The sequence below is a fragment of the Pseudophryne corroboree genome, chromosome 6, assembly GCF_028390025.1.
Source record: "Pseudophryne corroboree isolate aPseCor3 chromosome 6, aPseCor3.hap2, whole genome shotgun sequence".
NCBI lineage: Eukaryota > Metazoa > Chordata > Amphibia > Anura > Myobatrachidae > Pseudophryne > Pseudophryne corroboree.
Window position 1 is genome coordinate 150,824,689 of NC_086449.1, and position 24,320 is coordinate 150,849,008.

Below are 24,320 nucleotides of genomic sequence, written 5' to 3' on the forward strand. Positions count from 1 at the left end.
CCCCAGCGTCATGCTGAGGCTTTTGTAGAAGCCGGGGAGGGCTTCTGTTCCTGGGAAGGAGCTGCGTGTTGCTGTCTCTTCCCTCGACCTTTGCCTCGTGGCAGATATGAATAACCCTTTGCTCTCTTATTTTTAAAGGAACGAAAGGGCTGCGGTTGAAAAGTCGGTGCCTTTTTCTGTGGGGGAGTGACTTGAGGTAGAAAGGTGGATTTCCCGGCTGTAGCCGTGGCCACCAAATCTGATAGACCGACTCCAAATAACTCCTCCCCTTTATACGGCAAAACTTCCATATGCCGTTTTGAATCCGCATCACCTGACCACTGTCGCGTCCATAAAGCTCTTCTGGCCGAAATGGACATAGCACTTACCCGTGATGCCAGTGTGCAGATATCCCTCTGTGCATCACGCATATAAAGAAATGCATCCTTTATTTGTTCTAACGACAGTAAAATATTGTCCCTGTCCAGGGTATCAATATTTTCAATCAGGGACTCTGACCAAACTACCCCAGCACTGCCCATCCAGGCAGTCGCTACAGCTGGTCGTAGTATAACACCTGCATGTGTGTATATACTTTTTTGGATATTTTCCATCCTCCTATCTGATGGATCTTTAAGTGCGGCCGTCTCAGGAGAGGGTAACGCCACTTGTTTAGATAAGCGTGTTAGCGCCTTGTCCACCCTAGGAGGTGTTTCCCAGCGCTCCCTAACCTCTGGCGGGAAAGGGTATAATGCCAATAATTTCTTTGAAATTATCAGTTTTTTATCAGGGGCAACCCACGCTTCATTACACACGTCATTTAATTCTTCTGATTCAGGAAAAACTATAGGTAGTTTTTTCATACCCCACATAATACCCTGTTTAGTGGTACCTGTAGTATCAGCTAAATGTAACGCCTCCTTCATTGCCAAAATCATATAACGTGTGGCCCTACTGGAAAATACGGTTGATTCGTCACCGTCACCACTGGAGTCATCGCCTGTGTCTGGGTCTGTGTCGACCGACTGAGGCAAAGGGCGTTTCACAGCCCCTGACGGTGTTTGAGTCGCCTGGACAGGCACTAATTGATTGTCCGGCCGCCTCATGTCGTCAAACGACTGCTTTAGCGTGTTGACACTATCCCGTAGTTCCATAAATAAAGGCATCCATTCCGGTGTCGACTCCCTAGGGGGTGACATCCTCATATTTGGCAATTGCTCCGCCTCCACACCAATATCGTCCTCATACATGTCGACACACACGTACCGACACACAGCAGACACACAGGGAATGCTCCTAACGAAGACAGGACCCACTAGCCCTTTGGGGAGACAGAGGGAGAGTTTGCCAGCACACACCAAAAGCGCTATATATATATCAGGGATAGCCTTATAATAAGTGCTCCCTTATAGCTGCTTTGTTATATCAATTTATCGCCATAAATGTGCCCCCCCCTCTCTGTTTTACCCTGTTTCTGTAGTGCAGTGCAGGGGAGAGACTTGGGAGCCGTCCTGACCAGCGGAACTGTGAGAGGAAATGGCGCCGTGTGCTGAGGAGATAGGCCCCGCCCCCTTTCTGGCGGGCTCGTCTCCCGCTATTTAGAGAAATCAGGCAGGGGTTAAATATCTCCATATAGCCTCTAGGGCTATATGTGAGGTATTTTTAGCCTTTATAGGTAATCATTTTGCCTCCCAGGGCGCCCCCCTCCCAGCGCCCTGCACCCTCAGTGACTGCCGTGTGAAGTGTGCTGAGAGGAAAATGGCGCACAGCTGCAGTGCTGTGCGCTACCTTTTGAAGACTGCAGGAGTCTTCAGCCGCCGATTCTGGACCTCTTCTGTCTTCAGCATCTGCAAGGGGGCCGGCGGCGTGGCTCCGGTGACCATCCAGGCTGTACCCGTGATCGTCCCTCTGGAGCTTGATGTCCAGTAGCCAAGAAGCCAATCCATCCTGCACGCAGGTGAGTTGACTCCTTCTCCCCTCAGTCCCTCGCTGCAGTGATCCTGTTGCCAGCAGGAATCACTGTAAAATAAAAAACCTAGCTAAACTTTTTCTAAGCAGCTCTTTAGGAGAGCCACCTAGATTGCACCCTTCTCGGCCGGGCACAAAAATCTAACTGGAGTCTGGAGGAGGGTCATAGGGGGAGGAGCCAGTGCACACCACCTGATCGGAAAAAGCTTTACTTTTTGTGCCCTGTCTCCTGCGGAGCCGCTATTCCCCATGGTCCTTTCAGGAACCCCAGCATCCACTAGGACGATAGAGAAATAGATTTATCGGTAAGTAAAATCTTATTTTTTAAGAACGTCACATAAGCAGAGATCTCCAATCCACAATCACAATTCTGTAAGCTTTAATGGGTAGAGGAGGTTGGCATGTGTCAGGAGTATGACTGTGGTTTCCTGTTGGTTATCTATGATTCTCCTTAAAGAGGGACTGTCATTTATTACACATCAGTTTTATCTCCTCATTGCTATTGGTTGTTTTCTTTTTGTTTTTAATGATTTGCTCAAAACTCTTTACTCTGCTGAACCCCACAACGCTCGCTGTCCTGTGTCTTTCTCATTACATTCTTTCTTTCAGGGGGTCTCTCTGTCCAGACTCCTTTCCCAATTCTCGTCAATGACAGAAGATATTCTCCTTCATGGGTTTGATGTGGGATTCTCCGGACAGCGATGGGACGTGCTCTGTCACAGCCTATACAACCTCCGCCGTTGTGTCTCCCTGTACTCTGTCCCTTCAAATGACACATATGTGCTTTGTCGAGGCACCCAAGCCAGTATCAGAGAACTGGGGCAAAAGAGTGCCGCCCTGCTGTCCGTCTTCCTGTACGAAGCTATAGGAGGTGAGACTTGTATTACATCAATTACATCAGATATAACAATAATAATTATATATATACACAGATGGAACCATGCTCCTCTAGCCTGTAACTTTCCGTATTCGCAGCAAGCCAGGCACGGCAAGTGTGCTCACGACTAGGACGTGCATGCACGCTGGATGAGCATGGCTACATCTGTGTGTGTATAATATATACATACATACACACATATATATATATATATATATATATATATATATATATATATATATATAACACAGATAGTCCTGCACTCGCATCAATAATGTTAGCAACAGTGCGGTGCTCCTAGTGGTGATCTCCCAAAGCGGGTAGACCCACAATATTTAGAAAGAGTCCAATAATGTGGAGGTGCACTCGTCCAATCAAAAAAAGGTATCCAGCAGCTTCAATTTTCACAATCACTTTATTTCAGTTGATATCAGGCTTATTGTAGTCGACGTTTCGATCCTCAATTTGGGATCTTTATCAAGACCAGCTTCCATATACAAAATAATTTGAAAGCATCACATATTGATTGTCAAAAATAATCAATGTGTCGTATTCAGACAATATAATGGCTGTAAGGCTTAAAATTCAAACGCCAGGTGGAGATTAAATGCAGTTACTTAAACTCTCAGTCATAGAGCACATCAGAACACCGAAGTAATCACTCAGGGGATCAGATCTAACCCATAAAACCTCTGCAGCCACATATATATATATATATATATATATCAAAACACAGAAGTATCCTTATCTCGCGCCAACTCAATAGCGACACACTGGGAGAGGTCTTTGTTGGGAGACCTCAGGAACATACAAAGAAAAACACAGATTCCCAAGTGCGCTAGTGATGTAATGTAATTACACAATTCTTCCAGCGTTTATTTCATCAGAAAATGTGGACTGGAGGATATGTAGATCTGGGGACCTGTAACAGACACCCCTCACCAAAAAGTCACCCAAACAAGAGGCCAACAGGCCAATTAATAAAAGATTATTTTAATAACATATGATTTTTATACATAATGTAAAATTGTATCAATAAAACACAGCCACAACCAACATGTTTGTAAGATGGATTCTAGATACTCCCTCACCTTTTTCAAGGTGCGAGCTCGAAGGGAGTATCTTCACAAACTAGGGTGCGATTTTCTGACTGACAAAGCCAACGCGTTTCGTCTTATCGACTTCATCAGGGGTAACGCATATAGGAAAAAGGCTAATTCACTCTCGATGGGTTTATATGGCAAAACGTAACCTCAAATGGGAATTAATACAGTCTCCTTTATCAGGATTTACTAGATGAAATTCCTATATTCAGGCTCCTAGCCAGAGTGGTAATTCTTTTTGGATATAGAAATCTTAAAACTAATTAAGCATGGTTCCTTAAAGGCCGTCTAGGAAATACTCTTGATTATAGTCCGTTGGAAATGCTGACAACTGTATGCCGGCGTTTTTACAAACTTCTAAAGTATGGTCTCCAGTTCTTATAATCAAGATTATTATTGGTTCAAATGTTGACTCACATGAAATTCAAAACTCAAATAGCTGGTCTGACAATCACAGGAATATAAAAGATGTGACTTCCCCAAATAGATCTCAAGGAACAAATCCTGGAGGAAATTTTGGCTGTATCTGGAAGTCACAGAGTATATATTATAATAGGATTTTAATTACCTACCAGTAAATCCTTTTCTCGTAGTCCGTAGAGGATGCTGGGGTCCACATTAGTACCAGGGGATATTGACGGGTCCCTTGGGAGCCATGGGCACTTTAAGAGTTTAATAGTGTGGGCTGGCTCTTCCCTCTATGCCCCTCCTACCAGACTCAGTCTAGAAACTGTGCTCGAGGAGACGGACATACTTGGAGAGAAGGAAATATACAGATAGTGGTGAGATTCACACCAGCTCACACATAACAGAAAGCCAAGCTAACCAGCTTGAAATAATTCAGCAACGGCTGAACAACAGTACTTAACCAAGTAACAATGCAGTACTCAACCAAGTAACAAATGCAGGAAAAAGTAGCGCTGGGCGGGCGCCCAGCATCCTCTACGGACTACGAGAAAAGGATTTACTGGTAGGTAATTAAAATCCTATTTTCTCTTACGTCCTAGAGGATGCTGGGGTCCACATTAGTACCATGGGGATATAACAAAGCTCCCAGTACGGGAGAGCGTGGAGGCTCCTGCAGAAACGATTGACCAAACTGAAGGTCCTCAGAGGCCAAAGTATCGAACTTGTAGAACTTAGCAAACATGTTCGACCCTGACCAAGTAGCTGCTCGGCAAAGTTGTAAAGCCGAGATACCCTGGGCAGCCGCCCAGGAAGAACCCACCTTACGAGTAGAGTGGGCCTTAACAGATTTTGGACACGGCAACCCTGTCGTAGAATAAGCATGCTGGATAGTAAACCTGATCCAGCGAGAAATCGTCTGCTTAGAAGCAGGACACCCAACCTTGTTGGGATCATAAAGGACAAACAAAGCGTCCGACTTTCTGTGACAAGATGTTCTCTTCACATAAATCTTCAAAGCCCTCACAACATCCAAGGACTTTGAGGTAATTGAGGAGTCAGTAGCCACTGGCACCACAATAGTTTGGTTGATATGAAAGGCCGACACAACCTTTGGAAGAAACTGCTGACGCGTCCTGAGCTCAGCTCTATCTTCATGGAAAATCAAGTAAGGGTGCTTGCAAGACAATGCCCCCAACTCTGACACACGTCTAGCAGATGCCAATGCCAACAGTGTGACCGCCTTCCAAGTAAGAAACTTGACATCAACCTCCTGTAAAGGCTCAAACCAATCCGACTGCAGGAACTGCAGCACCACGTTAAGATCCCAAGGTGCCATAGGAGGCACAAAGTGAGGCTGGATGTGCAGAACCCCTTTCAAGAATGTCTGAACCTCAGGGAGGGCAGCCAATTGTTTCTGGAAGAAAATGGACAAGGCCGAAATCTGAACTTTTATGGAGCCCACATCCACACCTGCTTGCAGAAAGAGGAGAAACCGCCCTAGTTGAAACTCCACCGTAGTAAACTTCTTGGATTCACACCAAGACATGTACTTTTTCCAAATTCAATGGTAATGTTTAGACGTTACTCCTTCCCTAGCCTGTATCAGGGTAGGAATAACCTTGTTCGGAATGCCCTTCCGAGCTAAGATCTGGCGTTCAACTTCCATGCCGTCAAACGTAGCTGTGGTAAGTCTTGATAAGCGAACGGCCCCTGTTGCAGAAGTTCCTCGCGAAGAGGAAGAGGCCTCGATCTTCCAGCAGTAGCTCCAGAAGATCCGCGTACCAAGCTCTTCTTGGCCAGTCTGGAGCAATGAGGATCACCTGAACTCTTGTTCTTTTTATTAGTTTGAGAATCCTTGGGATGTGTGGAAGTGGAGGGAACACATACACTGACTGTAACACCCAGGGAGTCACCAGGGCGTCCACCGCCACTGCCTGTGGGTCTCTCGACCTGGAACAGTACCTCTGAAGCTACTTGTTGAGGCGAGAGGCCATCATGTCTATTTGGAAGATTTGTCACCTCTGCGAACACCTCCGGGTGGAGGCCCCACTCTCCTGGATGAAGATCGTGTGTGCTGAGGAAGTCCGCTTCCCAATTGTCCACTCCTGGAATGAAGATTGCTGACCGCGCCACCGCGTGCTTTTCTGCCCAGAGGAGAATTTTTGTTACCTCTGACATTGCAGCTCTGCTCTTCGTTCCGCCCTGTCGGTTTATGTAGGCCACTGTCATTACATTGTCCAACTGAACCTGAATGGCCTGATCTTTTAGAAGATGTACCGCTTGTAGAAAACCATTGTACACGGCCCTTAGTTCCAGAATGTTTATCGGAAGGATGGATTCCAGACTTGACCACTTTCCTTGAAAGTTTTCCCCTTGGGTCACTGCTCCCCAACCTCTTAGACTTGCATCCGTGGTTAAAAGGATCCAATTCTGAATCCCGAACCTGCGGCCCTTGAGAAGATGAGAAGTTTGCAGCCACCAGAGGAGTGAAATTCTGGCTTTCGGCGACAGATATATCCTCTGGTGCATGTGAAGATGAGTACCCGACCATTTGTCCACGAGATCCAGTTCGAAGGACCGTGCATGAAATCTTCCGTACTGTAGAGCCTCGTAGGAGGCAACCATCTTCCCCAGAAGGCGAATGCACTGATGAACCGACACTCGGGCTGGCTTCAAGATATCCCAGACCATTGTTTGCATCAACAACGCTTTCTCCACCGGAAGAAACACCCTCTGCACTTCCGTGTCGAGGATCAACCCCAGGAAGGACAGTCTCCTTGTCTGCTCCAAATGCGACTTTGGAAGATTCAGGATCCATCCATGATCCTGGAGTAGTTGAGTTGAGTGAGCAATGCTCTGTAACAGCTTCTCCCTGGAAGACACTTTTATCAGCAGATCGTCCAAATAAGGAATTATGTTTACACCCTGCTTGCGGAGAATCAGCATCATCTCCGCCATGACCTTGGTGAACACCCTCGGTGCCGTGGTGAGGCCAAACGGCAGTGCCTGGAACTGATAGTGACGGTCCAGCAGCGCAAATCTTAGATTAGCCTGGTGAGGCAGCCAGATCGGAATGTGAAGGTACGCATCATTGATATCTAGGTATACTAGAAATTCCCCTTCCTCCAGACCTGAGATCACCACTCTCAGAGACTCCATCTTGAATTTGAATTCCCTTTAAATAGGGGTTCATTGACTTTTTAGATTCAATATAGGCCTGACCGAACTGTCCGGTTTCTGTACCACAAACAGGGTTGAGTAATAACCCTTGTTTTTTAGGTGATGTGGACCTGGAACAATGACATTTGTCTTTACCAATTTTTGAATGGCTTCCTGTAGGATAACTTTTTCTGTCAGCGAAGCTGGTAAGCCTGATGTGAAGAATCTGAGATGGGAGTTCTTGAAACTCCAGTCTGTACCCCTGGGTAACAATATCTTGTACCCAGGGGTCCAGGCATGATGACGCCCAGACGTGACTGAAATTTCTTAGTCTTGCTCCACCTGTCCGATCTCCAGGCTGGGAGTTCCACCGTCATGCAGAGGATTTTGAGGAAACAGAACCAGGTTTCTGTTCCTGGGAACCTCCTGTTGTAGGTTTTCTGGATTTCCCCCGACCTCCTCTAAAGAAAGTGGAAGGGGGTTTGGACTTTTTAACTTTCGCAGTTCGAAAGGACTGCATTGTAGACGCAGGATAAGATTTCCTAGTCGACGGTGTTGCTGAGGGAAGAAAAGTTGACTTACCTGCAGTCGCCGTGGAGATCCACGCATCTAAGGCTTCTCCAAACAGAGCCTTACCTGTGAAGGGTAGGTTCTCCACACTTTTCTTGGATTCTGCCTCCGCAGACCATTGGCGCAGCCAGAGTCCCCTGCGTGACGTGATAGCCATGGAAGAAGCTCTCGCATTAAGATGGCCAAGGTCCTTCATGACCTCCACCATGAAACCTGCAGAATCCTGTATGTGACGTAAAAACAATTCAACGTCACCTCTATACATAGAATCTAATTCCTCTAGTAATGTGCCTGACCACTTTACTATGGCTTTAGAAATCCACGCACAAGCAATAGTGGGCCGTAAAGCGACGTCAGTAGCTGTGTATACTGTATAGTGATTTGAGCGTAGTTTCAATCCTGCGGTCAGCCGGCTCTTTTAAAGCGGTGGACCCAAGGACCGGTAAAACCACCTTTTTAGACAACCTAGATACAGAAGCGTCTACTACAGGCGGGTTTTCCCACTTTTTCCTGTCCTGCTCAGGGAAAGGAAAAGCAATGAGAACCCTTTCTGGGATCTGGAAATTTTTCTCTGGGTTTTCCGAGGATTTTTCAAATTAATTCCTTAGACGCAGGGAAGGTAAGTGAGGTTTTCTTATTGTTTGTAAAGTAAGCCTCCTCTACCTGCTCAGGTATCTTATCAGTGATGTGTAAAATGACCCTAATAGGATCAATCATTAGTTGCACCCCCTTAGCAATTGGGATTTTCGATGAGGTAGTGGGAGCTGAATACGACAAAACCTCAACAGACTTTCTCAAAACCTGTGTTTCAGTCTCATTTTGAGCTATCCAAGAGGAAATCTGGGATATCATTCCCCTAATAGAATCCACCCATGGGGTTTCAGGCTCCGATAGCTGAGAAAGTACCTGGCATTCCTGAGTACATGGAATAGACTCTTCAGGAGAAGATACACACTCTGCAGCACAAGATACAGAGTTCCTAGACATGCTTATGTGAGATATATAAACACACACACACAGGAAAATGCAGACACAGTTTCCCCCAGAGTACCTTCAGAGAGTCACAGAGTGTAGAGAGCCAGCCACACAGCGACCCAGTAGGCAGTTAATACAATAAACGGCGGCGCTGACTGAGTAACCTTAATAGGATTTAACAGTTATTATAACACTCTCCCACCTGTCTATAACACTCTGGTACTGCAGAGGTATGCTGGAGTTATGTGGAGGGCAGCGCTCCCTGTCAGTGTCTCTTCAGTGTGATCTGCAGGGAGAAAATGGCGCAGGTGAATGCTGGATCAGCTCTGAGGAGAAGCACCGCCCCCTGTTATGGCGTGTCTTCCTGCACTTTATAGATTATACTGGCCTGAGGTTTTATGCTACTAACAGGGGGATTAGCCCCTGTTACCCTACACTGGTCATCTGGCCCAGGACGCCCCTCACAGCACCGTACACCAAGTACCGTTGAGCCTTCCGGAGCGCAGCCTGTTAGAGCTGCGCTCCCACCCTTGTGCCGCCATTCCCGCCCGACGACCCGCTTACCGGTCCGCCGGCGTCATACTCACCACTCTTCTATCTTCTGCTCTGTTATGTGGTGGCGGCCGTGCGGCGGGAATGAGCAGTCGCCTCGTGGGCTTGCGATCAACACCCCCAGGAGCTCAGTGTCCTGTCAGCGGATATAGAGAACCATTAACTTCTAGAGTTGTTTCCTACTCCCGCCCCCCTAAGTCCCACGAAGCAGGGAGGCTGTTGCCAGCAGCCTCCCTGTATCTAACACTCTTAGAAAAATAATAAAACTAGAAAAACTCCTAGGAGCTCCCCTTCGGGCACATTTTCTAAACTGAGTCTGGTAGGAGGGGCATAGAGGGAGGAGCCAGCCCACACTATTAAACTCTTAAAGTCACCATGGCTCCCAAGGGACCTGTCTATACCCCATGGTACTAATGTGGACCCCAGCATCCTCTAGGACGTAAGATAATTTTTTTTTATATATATATATTATGCAATATGCAATATGTTCGGCCCTCCACAATACAAAATAACTAAACCCTGTGCCCTCAACAAGTAGTAATACATACATATAGCAAATTGGTGCGGCACTCAAGGCTTTCTTTAAAAAGTACCCGGCGAAGCATCTCACTGGTGCGATCGCCTCTGACTGATTGACAAGCAGAGGCAGTCGCGGGACGGGAGGGGGCGTGCCAACGGCGTAGAACGCTGTTGGTGGGGTGCGGTCTGGACCGTTGCAGGGGTGGGACGTGGCGGCTGCGTGACATCACATGCAGCCGCTGCAACCCAGAACGCGGCAGGTAGCCGCCTGCCAGTGCAGCTAGGCTTTGCAAGCAGGGAGCTACTTGGTGGGTGCTAAAGCGGTGCAATGCTTTCGCACCCTTGTGGGGGGCAGGGCCTGACATGCGGGGCGGACTAGCCCTGTGCTGGGCATCCCCCCGCATGTCAGAGAAACTGATCGTAGATGTGCTAAATTTAGCACATCTACGATCAGGTATGAATCACCCCCATAGTATTGTTTGTCTTCCCACCTCCATTTCTCTGACGTCCTAAGTGGATGCTGGGACTCCGTAAGGACCATGGGAATAGCGGCTCCGCAGGAGACTGGGCACAACTAAAGAAAGCTTTAGGACTACCTGGTGTGCACTGGCTCCTCCCACTATGACCCTCCTCCAGACCTCAGTTAGAATCTTGTGCCCGGCTGAGCTGGATGCACACTAGGGGCTCTCCTGAGCTCCTAGAAAGAAAGTATATTTAGGTTTTTTATTTTACAGTGAGATCTGCTGGCAACAGACTCACTGCAGCGAGGGACTAAGGGGAGAAGAAGCGAACCTACCTAACAGGTGGTAGTTTGGGCTTCTTAGGCTACTGGACACCATTAGCTCCAGAGGGGTCGACCGCAGGACCCGACCTTGGTGTTCGTTCCCGGAGCCGCGCCGCCGACCCCCTTACAGAGCCAGAAGCAAGAAGTGTTCCGGAAAATCGGCGGCAGAAGACTTCTGTCTTCAACAAGGTAGCGCACAGCACTGCAGCTGTGCGCCATTGCTCCTCATGCACACCTCACACTCCGGTCACTGATGGGTGCAGGGCGCTGGGGGGGGGGCGCCCTGAGGGCAATATAAGACACCTTGGCTGGCAAATCATTACAATATATAGTCCCAGGGCTATATATGTGATAAATTACCCCTGCCAGAATCCATAAAAAAGCGGGAGAAAAGTCAGCCGAAAAAGGGGCGGGGCTATCTCCCTCAGCACACTGGCGCCATTTTTTCTTCACAGTGCAGCTGGAAGACAGCTCCCCGGGCTCTCCCCTGTAGTTTTCAGGCTCAAAGGGTTAAAAAGAGAGGGGGAGCACTAAATTTAGGCTCAATATATGTATACAAGCAGCTATTGGGGGAAAAAATCACTCAGTTATAGTGTTAATCCCTGCATTATATAGCGCTCTGGTGTGTGCTGGCATACTCTCTCTCTGTCTCCCCAAAGGACTTTGTGGGGTCCTGTCCTCAGTCAGAGCATTCCCTGTGTGTGTGCGGTGTGTCGGTACGGCTGTGTCGACATGTTGGATGAGGAAGGTTACGTGGAGGCGGAGCAGAGGCCGATAAATGGGATGTCGCCCCCTGTGGGGCCGACACCAGAGTGGATGGATAGGTGGAAGGTATTAACCGACAATGTCAACTCCTTACATAAAAGGCTGGATGACGTAACAGCTGTGGGACAGCCGGCTTCTCAGCCCGCGCCTGCCCAGGCGTCTCAAAGGCCATCAGGGGCTCAAAAAACGCCCGTTACCTCAGATGGCAGACACAGATGTCGACACGGAGTCTGACTCCAGTGTCGACGAGGTTGAGATATATACACAATCCACTAGGAACATCCGTTACATGATCTCGGCAATGAAAAATGTATTACACATTTCTGACATGAACCCAAGTACCACATAAAAGGGGTTTTATTTTTGGGGAGAAAAAGCAGCCAGTGTTTTGTTCCCCCATCAGATGAGTGAATGAAGTGTGTGAAGAAGCGTGGGTTCCCCCGATAAGAAACTGGTAATTTCTAAAAAGTTACTGATGGCGTACCCTTTCCCGCCAGAGGATAGGTCACGTTGGGAGATATCCCCTAGGGTGGATAAGGCGCTCACACGTTTGTCAAAAAAGGTGGCACTGCCATCTTAGGATACGGCCACCTTGAAGGAGCCTGCTGATAAAAAGCAGGAGGCTATCCTGAAGTCTGTATATACACACTCAGGTTCTATACTGAGACCTGCAATTGCCTCAGCATAAATAATGCTGCTGCAGTGTGGTCTGATACCCTGTCAGATAATATTAATACCCTAGACAGGGATAATATTTTGCTAACATAGAGCATATTAAAGACGTCGTCTTATATATGAAGGATGCACAGAGGGATATTTGCCGGCTGGCATCCAGAATTAATGCAATGTCCATTCTGCCAGGAGGGTATTAGAAACCCGGCAGTGGACAGGTGATGCTGTCTTTAAAGGGCACATGGAGATTCTGCCTTATAAGGGCGAGGAATTGTTTGGGGATGGTCTCTGGGACCGCGTATCCACAGCAACAGCTGGGAAGAAAATTTTTTACCTCAGGTTTCCTCACAGCCTAAGAAAGCACCGTATTTTCAGGTACAGTCCTTTCGGCTTCAGAAAAGCAAGCGGGTCAAAGGCGCTTCCTTTCTGCACAGAGACAAGGGAAGAAGGAAAAAGCTGCACCAGACAGCCAGTTCCCAGGATCAAAAATCTTCCCCCGCTTCCTCTGAGTCCACCGCATGACGCTGGGGCTCCACAGGTGGAGACAGGTGCGGTGGGGGCGCGTCTCGGGAACTTCAGGGACCAGTGGGCTTGCCCACAGGTGGATCCCTAGGTTCTGCAAGTAGTATCACAGGGATACAGGCTGGAGTTCGAGGCGACTCCCCCTCGCCGTTACCTCACATCAGCCTTGCCTGCTGCCCTCGGAGAAAGGTAGTACTGGCGGCAATTCACAAGCTGTACTTCCAGCAGGTGAAATCAAGGTACCCCTCCTTCAACAAGGCCGGGGTTACTATTCCAAAATGTTGTGGTACCGAAACCAGACGGTTCGGTGAGACCCATTCTAAAATTGAAATCCTTGAACACTTATATATGAAGGTTCAAGTTCAAAATGGAATCGCTCAGGGCGATTATTGCAAGCCTGGAGAATTTCATGGTATCACTGGACATCAAGGATGCTTACCTGCATGTCCCTATTTACCCTCTTCACCAGGAGTACCTCAAAATTGTGGTACAGGATTGTCATTACCAATTCCAGACGTTGCCGTTGGTCTGTCCCCGGCACCGAGGTATTTACCAAGGTAATGGCCGAAATAATTATCCCATACTTGGACGATCTCCTTATAAAGGCGAGGTCCAGGGAGCAGTTGTTCGTCGGAGTAGCACTATCTCGGGAAGTGCTACAACAACAGCACGGCTGGATTCTGAATATTCCAAAGTCGCAGCTGGTTCCTACGACGCGTCTACTGTTCCTGGGTATGGTTCTGGACACAGAACAGGATAAAAAGGGTTTCTCCCGGAGGAGAAGTCCAAGGAGTTGTCGTCTCTAGACAGAGACCTCCTAATACAAATACAGGTGTCGGTGCATCAATGCACGCGAGCCCTGGGAAAGATGGTAGCTTCTTACGAAGAAATTCCATTCGCCAGGTCCCATGCAAGGATCTTCCAGTGGGATCTGTTGGACAAGTGGTCCGGGTCGCATCTTCAGATGCATCGGCGGATAACCCTGTCTCCAAGGGCCAGGGTGTCGCTTTTGTGGTGGCTGCAGAGTGCTCATCTTCTAGGGGGCCGCAGATTCGGCATACAGGACGGGGTCCTGGTGACCACGGATGCCAGCCTTCGAGGCTGGGGGGCAGTCACACAGGGAAGAAACTTCCAAGGCTATGGAAAAGTCAGGAGACTTCCCTACACATAAATATTCTGGAACTAAGGGCCATTTACAATGCCCTAAGTCAGGCTAGACCCCTGCTTCAACACCGGCCGGTGCTGATCCAGTCAGACAACATCACGGCGGTCGCTCATGTAAACCGACAGGGCGGCACAAGAAGCAGGATGGCGATGGCAGAAGCCACAAGGATTCTCCGATGGGCGAAAAATCATGTGTTAGCACTGTCAGCAGTGTTCATTCCCGGAGTGGACAACTGAGAAGCAGACTTTCTCAGAAGACACGACCTCCACCCGGGAGAGTGGGGACTTCATCCAGATGTCTTCCAAATGATTGTACACCGTTGGGAAAGGCCACAGGTGGACATGATGGCGTCCCGCCTCAACAAAAAGCTACAAAGATATTGCGCCAGGTCAATGGACCCTCAGGCGATAGCTGTGGACGCTCTGGTAACACCGTGGGTGTACCAGTCGGTGTATGTGTTCCCTTCTCTGCCTCTCTTACCCAGGGTAATGAGAATAATAAGAAGGAGAGGAGTAAGAACTATACTCATTGTTCCGGGTTGGCCAAGAAAAGCTTGGTACCCAGAACTCCAAGAAATGATCTCAGAGGACCCATGGCCTCTGCCGCTCAGACAGGACCTGCTGCAGCAGGGGGCCTGTCTGTTCCAAGACGTACCGCGGCTGCGTTTGACGGCATGGCGGTTGAACGCCGGATCCTGAAGGAAAAGGGCATTCCGGAGGAAGTTATCCCTACGCTATTTAAAGCTAGGAAAGAAGTGAACGCAAACCATTATCACCGCATATGGCGGAAATATGTTGCGTGCTGTGAGGCCAGGAAGGCCCCAAAGGAGGAATTTCAGCTAGGTCGATTTCTGCACTTCCTACAGTCAGAGGTGACTATGGGCCTAAAATTGGGTTCCATTAAGGTCCAGATTTCGGCTCTATCGATTTTCTTCCAAAATAGAACTGGCTTCACTGCCTGAAGTTCAGACTTTTGTTAAGGGAGTGCTGCATAGTCAGCCCCCGTTTGTGCCTCCAGTGGCACCGTGGGATCTCAGCGTGGTGTTGGATTTCCTGAAGTCGCATTGGGTTGAGCCACTTAAATCCGTGGAGCTGCAATACCTCACGTGGAAAGTGGTCATGCTGTGGGCCTTGGTGTCGGCCAGGCGTGTATCAGAATTGGCGGCTTTGTCATACAAAAGCCCTTATCTGTATTTTATATGGATAAGGCGGAATTGAGGACTCGTTCCCAATTCCTTCCTAAGGTGGTATCAGTTTTTCATGTGAACCAACCTATTGTGGTGCCTGCGGCTACTTGGGACTTGGAGGATTCCAAGTTACTGGACGTAGTCAGGGCCCTGAAAAGTATATGTTTCCAGGACGGCTGGAGTCAGGAAAACTGACTCGCTATTTATCCTGTATGCACCCAACAAGCTGGGTGCTCCTGCTTCAAAGCAGACTATTGCTCGCTGGATCTGTGGCACGATTCAACTTGCACATTCTGCGGCTGGACTGCTGCACCCTAAATCTGTAAAAGCCCATTCCACGAGGAAAGTGGGCTCTTCTTGGGCGGCTGCCCGAGGGGTCTCGGCTTTACAACTTTGCCGAGCTGTTACTTGGTCGGGTTCAAACATTTTTGCAAGAGTCTACAAGTTTGATACCCTGGCTGAGGAGGACCTGGAGTTTGCTCATTCAGTGCTGCAGAGTCATCCGCACTCTCCCGCCCGTTTGGGAGCTTTGGTATAATCCCCATGGTCCTTACGGAGTTCCAGCATCCACTTAGGACGTCAGAGAAAATAAGATTTTACTCACCGGTAAATCTATTTCTCGTAGTCCGTAGTGGATGCTGGGCGCCCATCCCAAGTGCGGATTGTCTGCAATACTTGTTTATAGTTATTGCCTAACTAAAGGGTTATTGTTGAGCCATCTGTTGAGAGGCTCAGTTATATTTCATACTGTTAACTGGGTATAGTATCACGAGTTATACGGTGTGATTGGTGTGGCTGGTATGAGTCTTACCCGGGATTCAAAATCCTTCCTTATTGTGTCAGCTCTTCCGGGCACAGTATCCTAACTGAGGTCTGGAGGAGGGTCATAGTGGGAGGAGCCAGTGCACACCTGGTAGTCCTAAAGCTTTCTTTAGTTGTGCCCAGTCTCCTGCGGAGCCGCTATTCCCATGGTCCTTACGGAGTCCCAGCATCCACTACGGACTACGAGAAATAGATTTACCGGTGAGTAAAATCTTATTTTCTGTCAGTTATTTTAGTTCACTGATTTATGGTTATTTCTGTCAGTTATTACAGTTCATAAATGTTTTCATCCAAATCCATCCAGTGAAAGGCTCAGAACAGGCCCCCTGGGTAAAATTCTGCCCAGCGTACACCAACAGGAGGTCCGACCAGGACCCTAACCCTCCTAAAACCTGGCCAGGATCCAACTGGACCACCTTGCATTGGTTTCATCCAGTCGATACAGCTGTGTCCAAATGCATAACCAATTTTATATATAAGATATATAGTAGACACACACACGCAAACAAAACAATTTAATTGCATTATAATAAAAAGTAGATGTCATTATCAGCATAACAATCGCTACAATTGCTAATGCTTTACACTATTTCCTAATAAGAACAAATCTGCTTCTGTTTTAGGATTTAAGGTTTTATACATTTACATCAAGGCTATTTCAGCACTTGGTAAAAAAACCTCATTAAGAAAATCTGATGGCAGACAAATGGCGTAAACAGATGATGTTATCACTGGGTCTGTGTAGTAGATTACTGATAGGTTAGAAATCACCATAAGAAAAATGAGAGGGACGGATGTAAGAAGCACTTACTTCCTGGGTGGTATTATCTAATAAAGGAGCAGATTTCAAAAAAGCCCCACCCATCTATGTCCCATCATAATGATGATGCATGAGTGCGTGAGCGCACCTACTGTAGACAGGGTTGGGTGTCCGTGACCGCCGTCAGCATACCTCTGCTGGTATCCTGGCAGCGGAATGCTGGCGAGAGGTGTGCGCAACAAGCCCCTTGCGTGCACGGTGGCAACCTTCGATCGCCACAGGTTCTATTCCCACTCTATGGGTATCGTGGACACCCACGAGTGGGAATAGTCCCTGCTAGTCGGCATGCCGACCACCGTCTGGATTTTCAGCGGGCGGGATGTAGGGGGAGGTGTTGTGCTCCCTTTGTGATCCATATGCTCGGCCTGAGCACTGTAATGTCTGGATCTGTTTTATTTGCTCACCCACCTGTGTATGGAATTGTGATGTGTGTCATCAGTAATGTGACACTTTATCCTGACCTCGCCTTTCCATCTTACACTGTCCTGCCCTTACCTCTGTCTTCCTTACAGCCTGCGCTGTGCACGCACTTCTGGCCCAGCTACCCACTCTCTGCCTGGTGGAGATCTTATTTACCCAAAATGAGCTGATTGAAATGATGGTGTCTCTCTGCTCCCTGTTACCGAAAAATATCCTGCTCCAGCCGGTACAAATATTGTTATAAAAATAAAGCTGTGTTATTTCTCTTTGTGTGAGAGAGGCTCTGCTGTGACTGTCTCTTCCCTCTTTCTTTTCCAGCCTTGTCGGTCTCTGTATGTTTTGTGCCAGGACATCATGGACAAACTGATTCACTGTGGTCTCCTGTCTATGTATGAGGTGGGAGACAGCTGCCTTTTATAGCAGGCCATGGTGGTGTAGAGAGGACCAGTAGACAGGTAACACGTCTCCTTGCTCTCCGCAGGACCCCAGTGCAACCCCAGCCTGTGACACAGGGAGAAGGCGTTTTATGGACAGACTGACATGGAAAGCCATGGATGAGATGTCAGACAGTGACATAGACTCCATGGAAGAAACCATTAAGCGTCACTACAAGGTAACCGCTCCATTGTTTGGTTATTTATTTCTTTTTCATTTTAAATTATACTTAACACTTGTCTTTTAAGAATATATACAAGGTGGAGTATGAAGGGTACATAACGTGCAATTAAATATTAGGGGCGGGTTAAGGGATGGACAGTACTGAGATCATTGGTTCCATTCATATTTGTTGCCTAAGGCGACCCTTGATCCATCTTGGGGCTTAACGTTCTCTATTACCAGTATGTCCGTCCTAATGATGAGCAGCAGTAATGGTTACTTTTGCAGTATAAGAGGACAGTTCAATTCGGAGTGATGTTGGGTGGCAATAGGTGCCTGCGGGTATCAGTAACACTTATGGTAACCCAACATAGCTAATTTTACTGTGCACCAGTCATGAGCTTGATTAGTGACACGTGGCAGCCAATAGCAAATGTTGTTCCACTATTACCTTTTACATCTTACAATCTTACTTTCTCTGACGTCCTAGTGGATGCTGGGAACTCCGTAAGGACCATGGGGAATAGCGGGCTCCGAAGGAGACTGGGCACTCTAAGAAAGAATTAGGACTACCTGGTGTGCACTGGCTCCTCCCTCTATGCCCCTCCTCCAGACCTCAGTTAGAATCTGTGCCCGGCTCGAGCTGGTTGCACACTAGGGGCTCTCCTGAGCTTCTAGTAAAGAAAGTATTTATTAGGTTTTTTATTTTCAGTGAGATCTGCTGGCAACAGACTCACTGCAACGAGGGACTTAGGGGAGAGAAGCGAACCTGCTTGCAGCTAGCTTGGGCTTCTAGGCTACTGGACACCATTAGCTCCAGAGGGATCGAACACAGGCCCAGCCTCGGTCGTCCGGTCCCGGAGCCGCGCCGCCGTCCCCCTTGCAGAGCCAGAAGCATGAAGATCTTCACGGAAATCGGCGGCTGAAGACTCCGGTCTTCATTAAGGTAGCGCACAGCACTGCAGCTGTGCGCCATTGCTCCCTGTGCACACCACATACTCCGGTCACTGATGGGTGCAGGGCGCTGGGGGGGGGGGGGGCGGCGCCCTGGGCAGCAATTAGAGTACCTTAAAGTGGCTAATCACACATAATATAGCCTAAGAAGCTATATATGTGTAAAATACCCCTGCCACATTATTATTATAAAAGCGGGAGAAGTCCGCCAAAAAAGGGGCGGGGCTATCTCCCTCAGCACACTGGCACCATTTCCTCTCACAGCTCCGCTGGAAGGACGCTCCCCAGGCTCTCCCCTGCAGTTTCCAGGCTCAATAGGGTAAAAAAGAGAGGGGGGGGCACTAAATTTAGGCGCAAATACTATATATATAGTGGCTATAGGGTAAATCACTTGTGTAGTGTAACTCCCTGCATTATATAGCGCTGTGGTGTGTGCTGGCATACTCTCTCTCTGTCTCCCCAAAGGACTTTGTGGGGTCCTGTCCTCAGTCAGAGCATTCCCTGTGTGTGTGCGGTGTGTCGGTACGGCTGTGTCGACATGTTTGATGAGGAGGCTTATGTGGAGGCGGAGCAGGTGCTGATAAATGTTATGTCACCCCCTGCGGGGTCGATACCTGAGTGGATGGATATGTGGAAGGAATTACGCGACAGTGTCAACTCCTTACATAAAAGGTTTGACGACATAGCAGATGTGGGACAGCCGGCTTCTCAGCCCGTGCCTGCCCAGGCGTCTCAAAAGCCATCAGGGGCTCAAAAACGCCCACTACCTCAGATGGCTGACACAGATGTCGACACGGATACTGACTCCAGTGTCGACGACGATGAGACTAGTGTACATTCCAACAGAGCCACCCGTTACACGATTACGGCAATGAAAAATGTGTTGCACATTTCTGACATTAACCCAGGTACCACAAAAAAGGGTATTATGTTTGGGGAGAAAAAGCAACCAGTGGTTTTTCCCCCATCTGATGAGTTGAATGATGTGTGTGAAGAAGCGTGGGCTTCCCCCGATAAGAAATTAGTGATTTCTAAAAAGTTGCTAATGGCGTACCCTTTCCCGCCAGAGGACAGGATACGTTGGGAGACATCCCCTAGGGTGGATAAAGCGCTCACACGCTTGTCAAAGAAGGTGGCACTACCGTCTCAGGATACGGCCGCCTTAAAGGAGCCTGCGGATAGAAAGCAGGAGGCTATCCTGAAGTCTGTATATACACACTCGGGTATTATACTGAGACCGGCTATTGCTTCAGCATGGATGTGCAGTGCTGCTGCTGCGTGGTCAGATTCCCTGTCTGATAACATTGATACCCTCGACAGGGACACTATATTGCTAACCATAGAGCATATTAAAGACGCAGTCTTATACATGAGAGATGCACAGAGGGATATTTGCCGGCTGGCATCTAGAATTAATGCAATGTCCATTTCTGCCAGGAGAGGATTGTGGACTCGGCAGTGGACAGGTGATGCAGATTCTAAAAGGCACATGGAGGTTTTGCCTTACAAAGGTGAGGAATTGTTTGGGGACGGTCTCTCGGACCTCGTTTCCACAGCAACAGCTGGGAAGTCGACATTTTTACCCCATGTTCCCTCACAGCCAAAGAAAGCACCGTATTATCAGGTACAGTCCTTTCGGCCCCAGAAAGGCAAGCGAGTTAAAGGCGCGTCCTTTCTGCCCAGAGGCAGAGGTAGAGGGAAAAAGCTGCACCATACAGTCACTTCCCAAGAACAAAAGTCCTCTCCCGCTTCCTCTAAGTCCACCGCATGACGCTGGGGCTCCACAGGCGGAGCCAGGTGCGGTGGGGGCCCGTCTCCGGAACTTCAGCGACCAGTGGGCTCGCTCACGGGTGGATCCCTGGATTCTACAAGTGGTATCTCAGGGGTACAAGCTGGAATTCGAGACGTCTCCCCCTCGCCGTTTCCTCAAATCAGCCTTGCCAACAGCTCCCCCAGACAGGGAGGCAGTGCTGGAGGCGATTCACAAGCTGTATTCTCAGCAGGTGATAATCAAGGTAACCCTCCTTCAACAAGGACGGGGTTACTATTCCACAATGTTTGTGGTACCGAAACCGGATGGTTCGGTGAGACCCATTTTAAATTTGAAATCCTTGAACACTTATATAAGAAGGTTCAAGTTCAAAATGGAATCGCTCAGGGCGGTTATTGCAAGCCTGGACGAAGGGGATTACATAGTATCACTGGACATCAAGGATGCTTACCTGCATGTCCCCATTTACCCTCCTCACCAGGAGTACCTCAGATTTGTGGTACAGGACTGTCATTACCAATTCCATACGTTGCCGTTTGGTCTGTCCACGGCACCGAGGGTATTTACCAAGGTAATGGCCGAAATGATGATACTCCTTCGGAAAAAGGGAGTTTTAATTATCCCGTACTTGGACGATCTCCTTATAAAGGCGAGGTCCAGGGAGCAGTTGTTGGTCGGCGTAGCACTATCTCGGGAAGTGCTACAACAGCACGGCTGGATTCTGAATATTCCAAAGTCGCAGCTGGTTCCTACAACGCGTCTACTGTTCCTGGGGATGGTTCTGGACACAGACCAGAAAAAAGTGTTTCTCCCGGAGGAGAAAGCCAAGGAGTTGTCATCTCTAGTCAGAGACCTCTTGAAACCAAAACAGGTGTCGGTGCATCACTGCACGCGAGTCCTGGGAAAGATGGTAGCTTCCTACGAAGCAATTCCATTTGGCAGGTTCCATGCAAGGATCTTTCAGTGGGATCTGTTGGACAAGTGGTCCGGATCGCATCTTCAGATGCATGGGCTGATAACCCTGTCTCCAAGGACCAGGGTGTCTCTGCTGTGGTGGCTGCAGAGTGCTCATCTTCTAGAGGGCCGCAGATTTGGCATACAGGACTGGGTCCTGGTGACCACGGATGCCAGCCTTCGAGGCTGGGGGGCAGTCACACAGGGAAGAAACTTCCAAGGACTATGGTCAAGCCAGGAGACTTCCCTACACAAAAATATTCTGGAACTAAGGGCCATTTACAATGCCCTAAGTCAGGCAAGACCCCTGCTTCAACACCAGCCGGTGCTGATCCAGTCAGACAACATCACGGCGGTAGCCCATGTAAACCGACAGGGCGGCACAAGAAGCAGGTTGGCGATGGCAGAAGCCACAAGGATTCTCCGATGGGCGGAAAATCACGTGATAGCACTGTCGGCAGTGTTCATTCCGGGAGTGGACAACTGGGAAGCAGACTTCCTCAGCAGACACGACCTCCACCTGGGAGAGTGGGGACTTCATCCAGAAGTCTTCAAAATGATTGTAAACCGTTGGGAAAGGCCACAGGTGGACATGATGGCGTCCCGCCTCAACAAAAAACTAAAAAGATATTGCGCCAGGTCAAGGGACCCTCAGGCGATAGCTGTGGACGCTCTAGTGTGACACCGTGGGTGTACCAGTCGGTTTATGTGTTCCCTCCTCTGCCTCTCATACCCAAGGTACTGAGAATAATAAGAAGGAGAGGAGTAAGTACTATACTCGTGGTTCCGGATTGGCCAAGAAGAGCTTGGTACCCAGAACTTCAAGAAATGATCTCAGAGGACCCATGGCCTCTGCCGCTCAGACCGGACCTGCTGCAGCAGGGGCCCTGTCTGTTCCAAGACTTACCGCGGCTGCGTTTGACGCATGGCTGTTGAACACCGGATCCTAAAAGAAAAGGGCATTCCGGAGGAAGTCATTCCTACACTGATTAAAGCTAGGAAAGATGTGACCGCAAAACATTATCACAGCATATGGCGGAAATATGTTGCTTGGTGTGAGGCCATGAAGGCCCCAACGGAGGAATTTCAGCTAGGTCGATTTCTGCACTTCCTACAGTCAGGGGTGACTATGGGCCTAAAATTGGGTTCCATTAAGGTCCAGATTTCGGCTCTGTCGATTTTCTTCCAAAAAGAACTGGCTTCACTGCCTGAAGTTCAGACTTTTGTAAAGGAAGTGCTGCATATTCAGCCCCCTTTTGTGCCCCCAGTGGCACCTTGGGATCTCAACGTGGTGTTGGATTTCCTAAAGTCGCATTGGTTTGAGCCACTTAAAACCGTGGAGATAAAGTACCTCACGTGGAAGGTGGTCATGCTGTTGGCCTTGGCGTCGGCCAGGCGTGTATCAGAATTGGCGGCTTTGTCATGTAAAAGCCCTTATCTGATTTTTCATATGGATAGGGCGGAATTGAGGACTCGTTCCCAATTCCTTCCTAAGGTGGTATCAGCTTTTCATGTGAACCAAACTATTGTGGTGCCTGCGGCTACTCGGGACTTGGAGGATTCCAAGTTGCTGGACGTAGTCAGGGCCCTGAAAATATATGTTTCCAGGACGGCTAGAGTCAGAAAAACTGACTCGCTATTTATCCTGTATGCACCCAACAAGCTGGGTGCTCCTGCTTCAAAGCAGACTATTGCTCGCTGGATCTGTAGCACGATTCAACTTGCACATTCGGCGGCTGGACTGCCGCATCCTAAATCTGTAAAAGCCCATTCCACGAGGAAGGTGGGCTCTTCTCTTCTTGGGCGGCTGCCCGAGGGGTCTCTGCTTTACAACTTTGCCGAGCTGCTACTTGGTCGGGTTCAAACACGTTTGCAAAATTCTACAAGTTTGATACCCTGGCTGAGGAGGACCTTGAGTTTGCTCATTCGGTGCTGCAGAGTCATCCGCACTCTCCCGCCCGTTTGGGAGCTTTGGTATAATCCCCATGGTCCTTACGGAGTTCCCAGCATCCACTAGGACGTCAGAGAAAATAAGAATTTACTCACCGGTAAATCTATTTCTCGTAGTCCGTAGTGGATGCTGGGCGCCCATCCCAAGTGCGGATTGTCTGCAATACTTATATATAGTTATTGCCTAACTAAAGGGTTATTGTTTGGAGCCATCTATTCGAGAGGCTCAGTTGTTGTTCATACTGTTCACTGGGTATAGTATCACGAGTTGTACGGTGTGATTGGTATGGCTGGTATGAGTCTTACCCGGGATTCCAAATCCTTTCCTTATTGTGTCAGCTCTTCCGGGCACAGTTTCCCTAACTGAGGTCTGGAGGAGGGGCATAGAGGGAGGAGCCAGTGCACACCAGGTAGTCCTAATTCTTTCTTAGAGTGCCCAGTCTCCTTCGGAGCCCGCTATTCCCCATGGTCCTTACGGAGTTCCCGGCATCCACTACGGACTACGAGAAATAGAATTACCGGTGAGTAAATTCTTATTTTAAATCTCTTACCTCCTCCCAATCCACGCCGCCTCTGTGCTACCCTCAGCTCCCACCTCTGCCACACGGGTTCTCCCCTACCTTCCTCCCATCTCTGCCTTTGGTTTTGCCACTCACTTTACTACAGTTGTAGCCCTGCTCATCGTTGCTGCGATGTCTATGCACGTGCATACGCATCGTGGCAACTACTAGCTGCGCTTATTTGCACCAGTGACCCATCAATACAATGTGTAAGGGTGCACTGCGTGCAAACACAACGCGACAACCCAGTTGCAAATGAGCATGGCTA

The 24,320-nt window shown here is 48.7% G+C and overlaps 1 protein-coding gene across 5 annotated transcripts in view; it reads left to right on the forward strand.

The window, feature by feature from the left end:
* Positions 1–24,320, forward strand: part of GPAT2 (glycerol-3-phosphate acyltransferase 2, mitochondrial) — a 264,394-nt gene that overhangs the window by 203,118 nt on the left and 36,956 nt on the right. For all 5 annotated transcript variants that reach the window (XM_063932035.1, XM_063932036.1, XM_063932033.1 and 2 more), the window contains exons 15-18: positions 2,557–2,818; positions 17,359–17,492; positions 17,585–17,662; positions 17,748–17,879. In XM_063932035.1, coding sequence (XP_063788105.1) covers positions 2,557–2,818; positions 17,359–17,492; positions 17,585–17,662; positions 17,748–17,879 — 606 coding nt within the window. The remainder of the gene's footprint in view (positions 1–2,556; positions 2,819–17,358; positions 17,493–17,584; positions 17,663–17,747; positions 17,880–24,320) is intronic.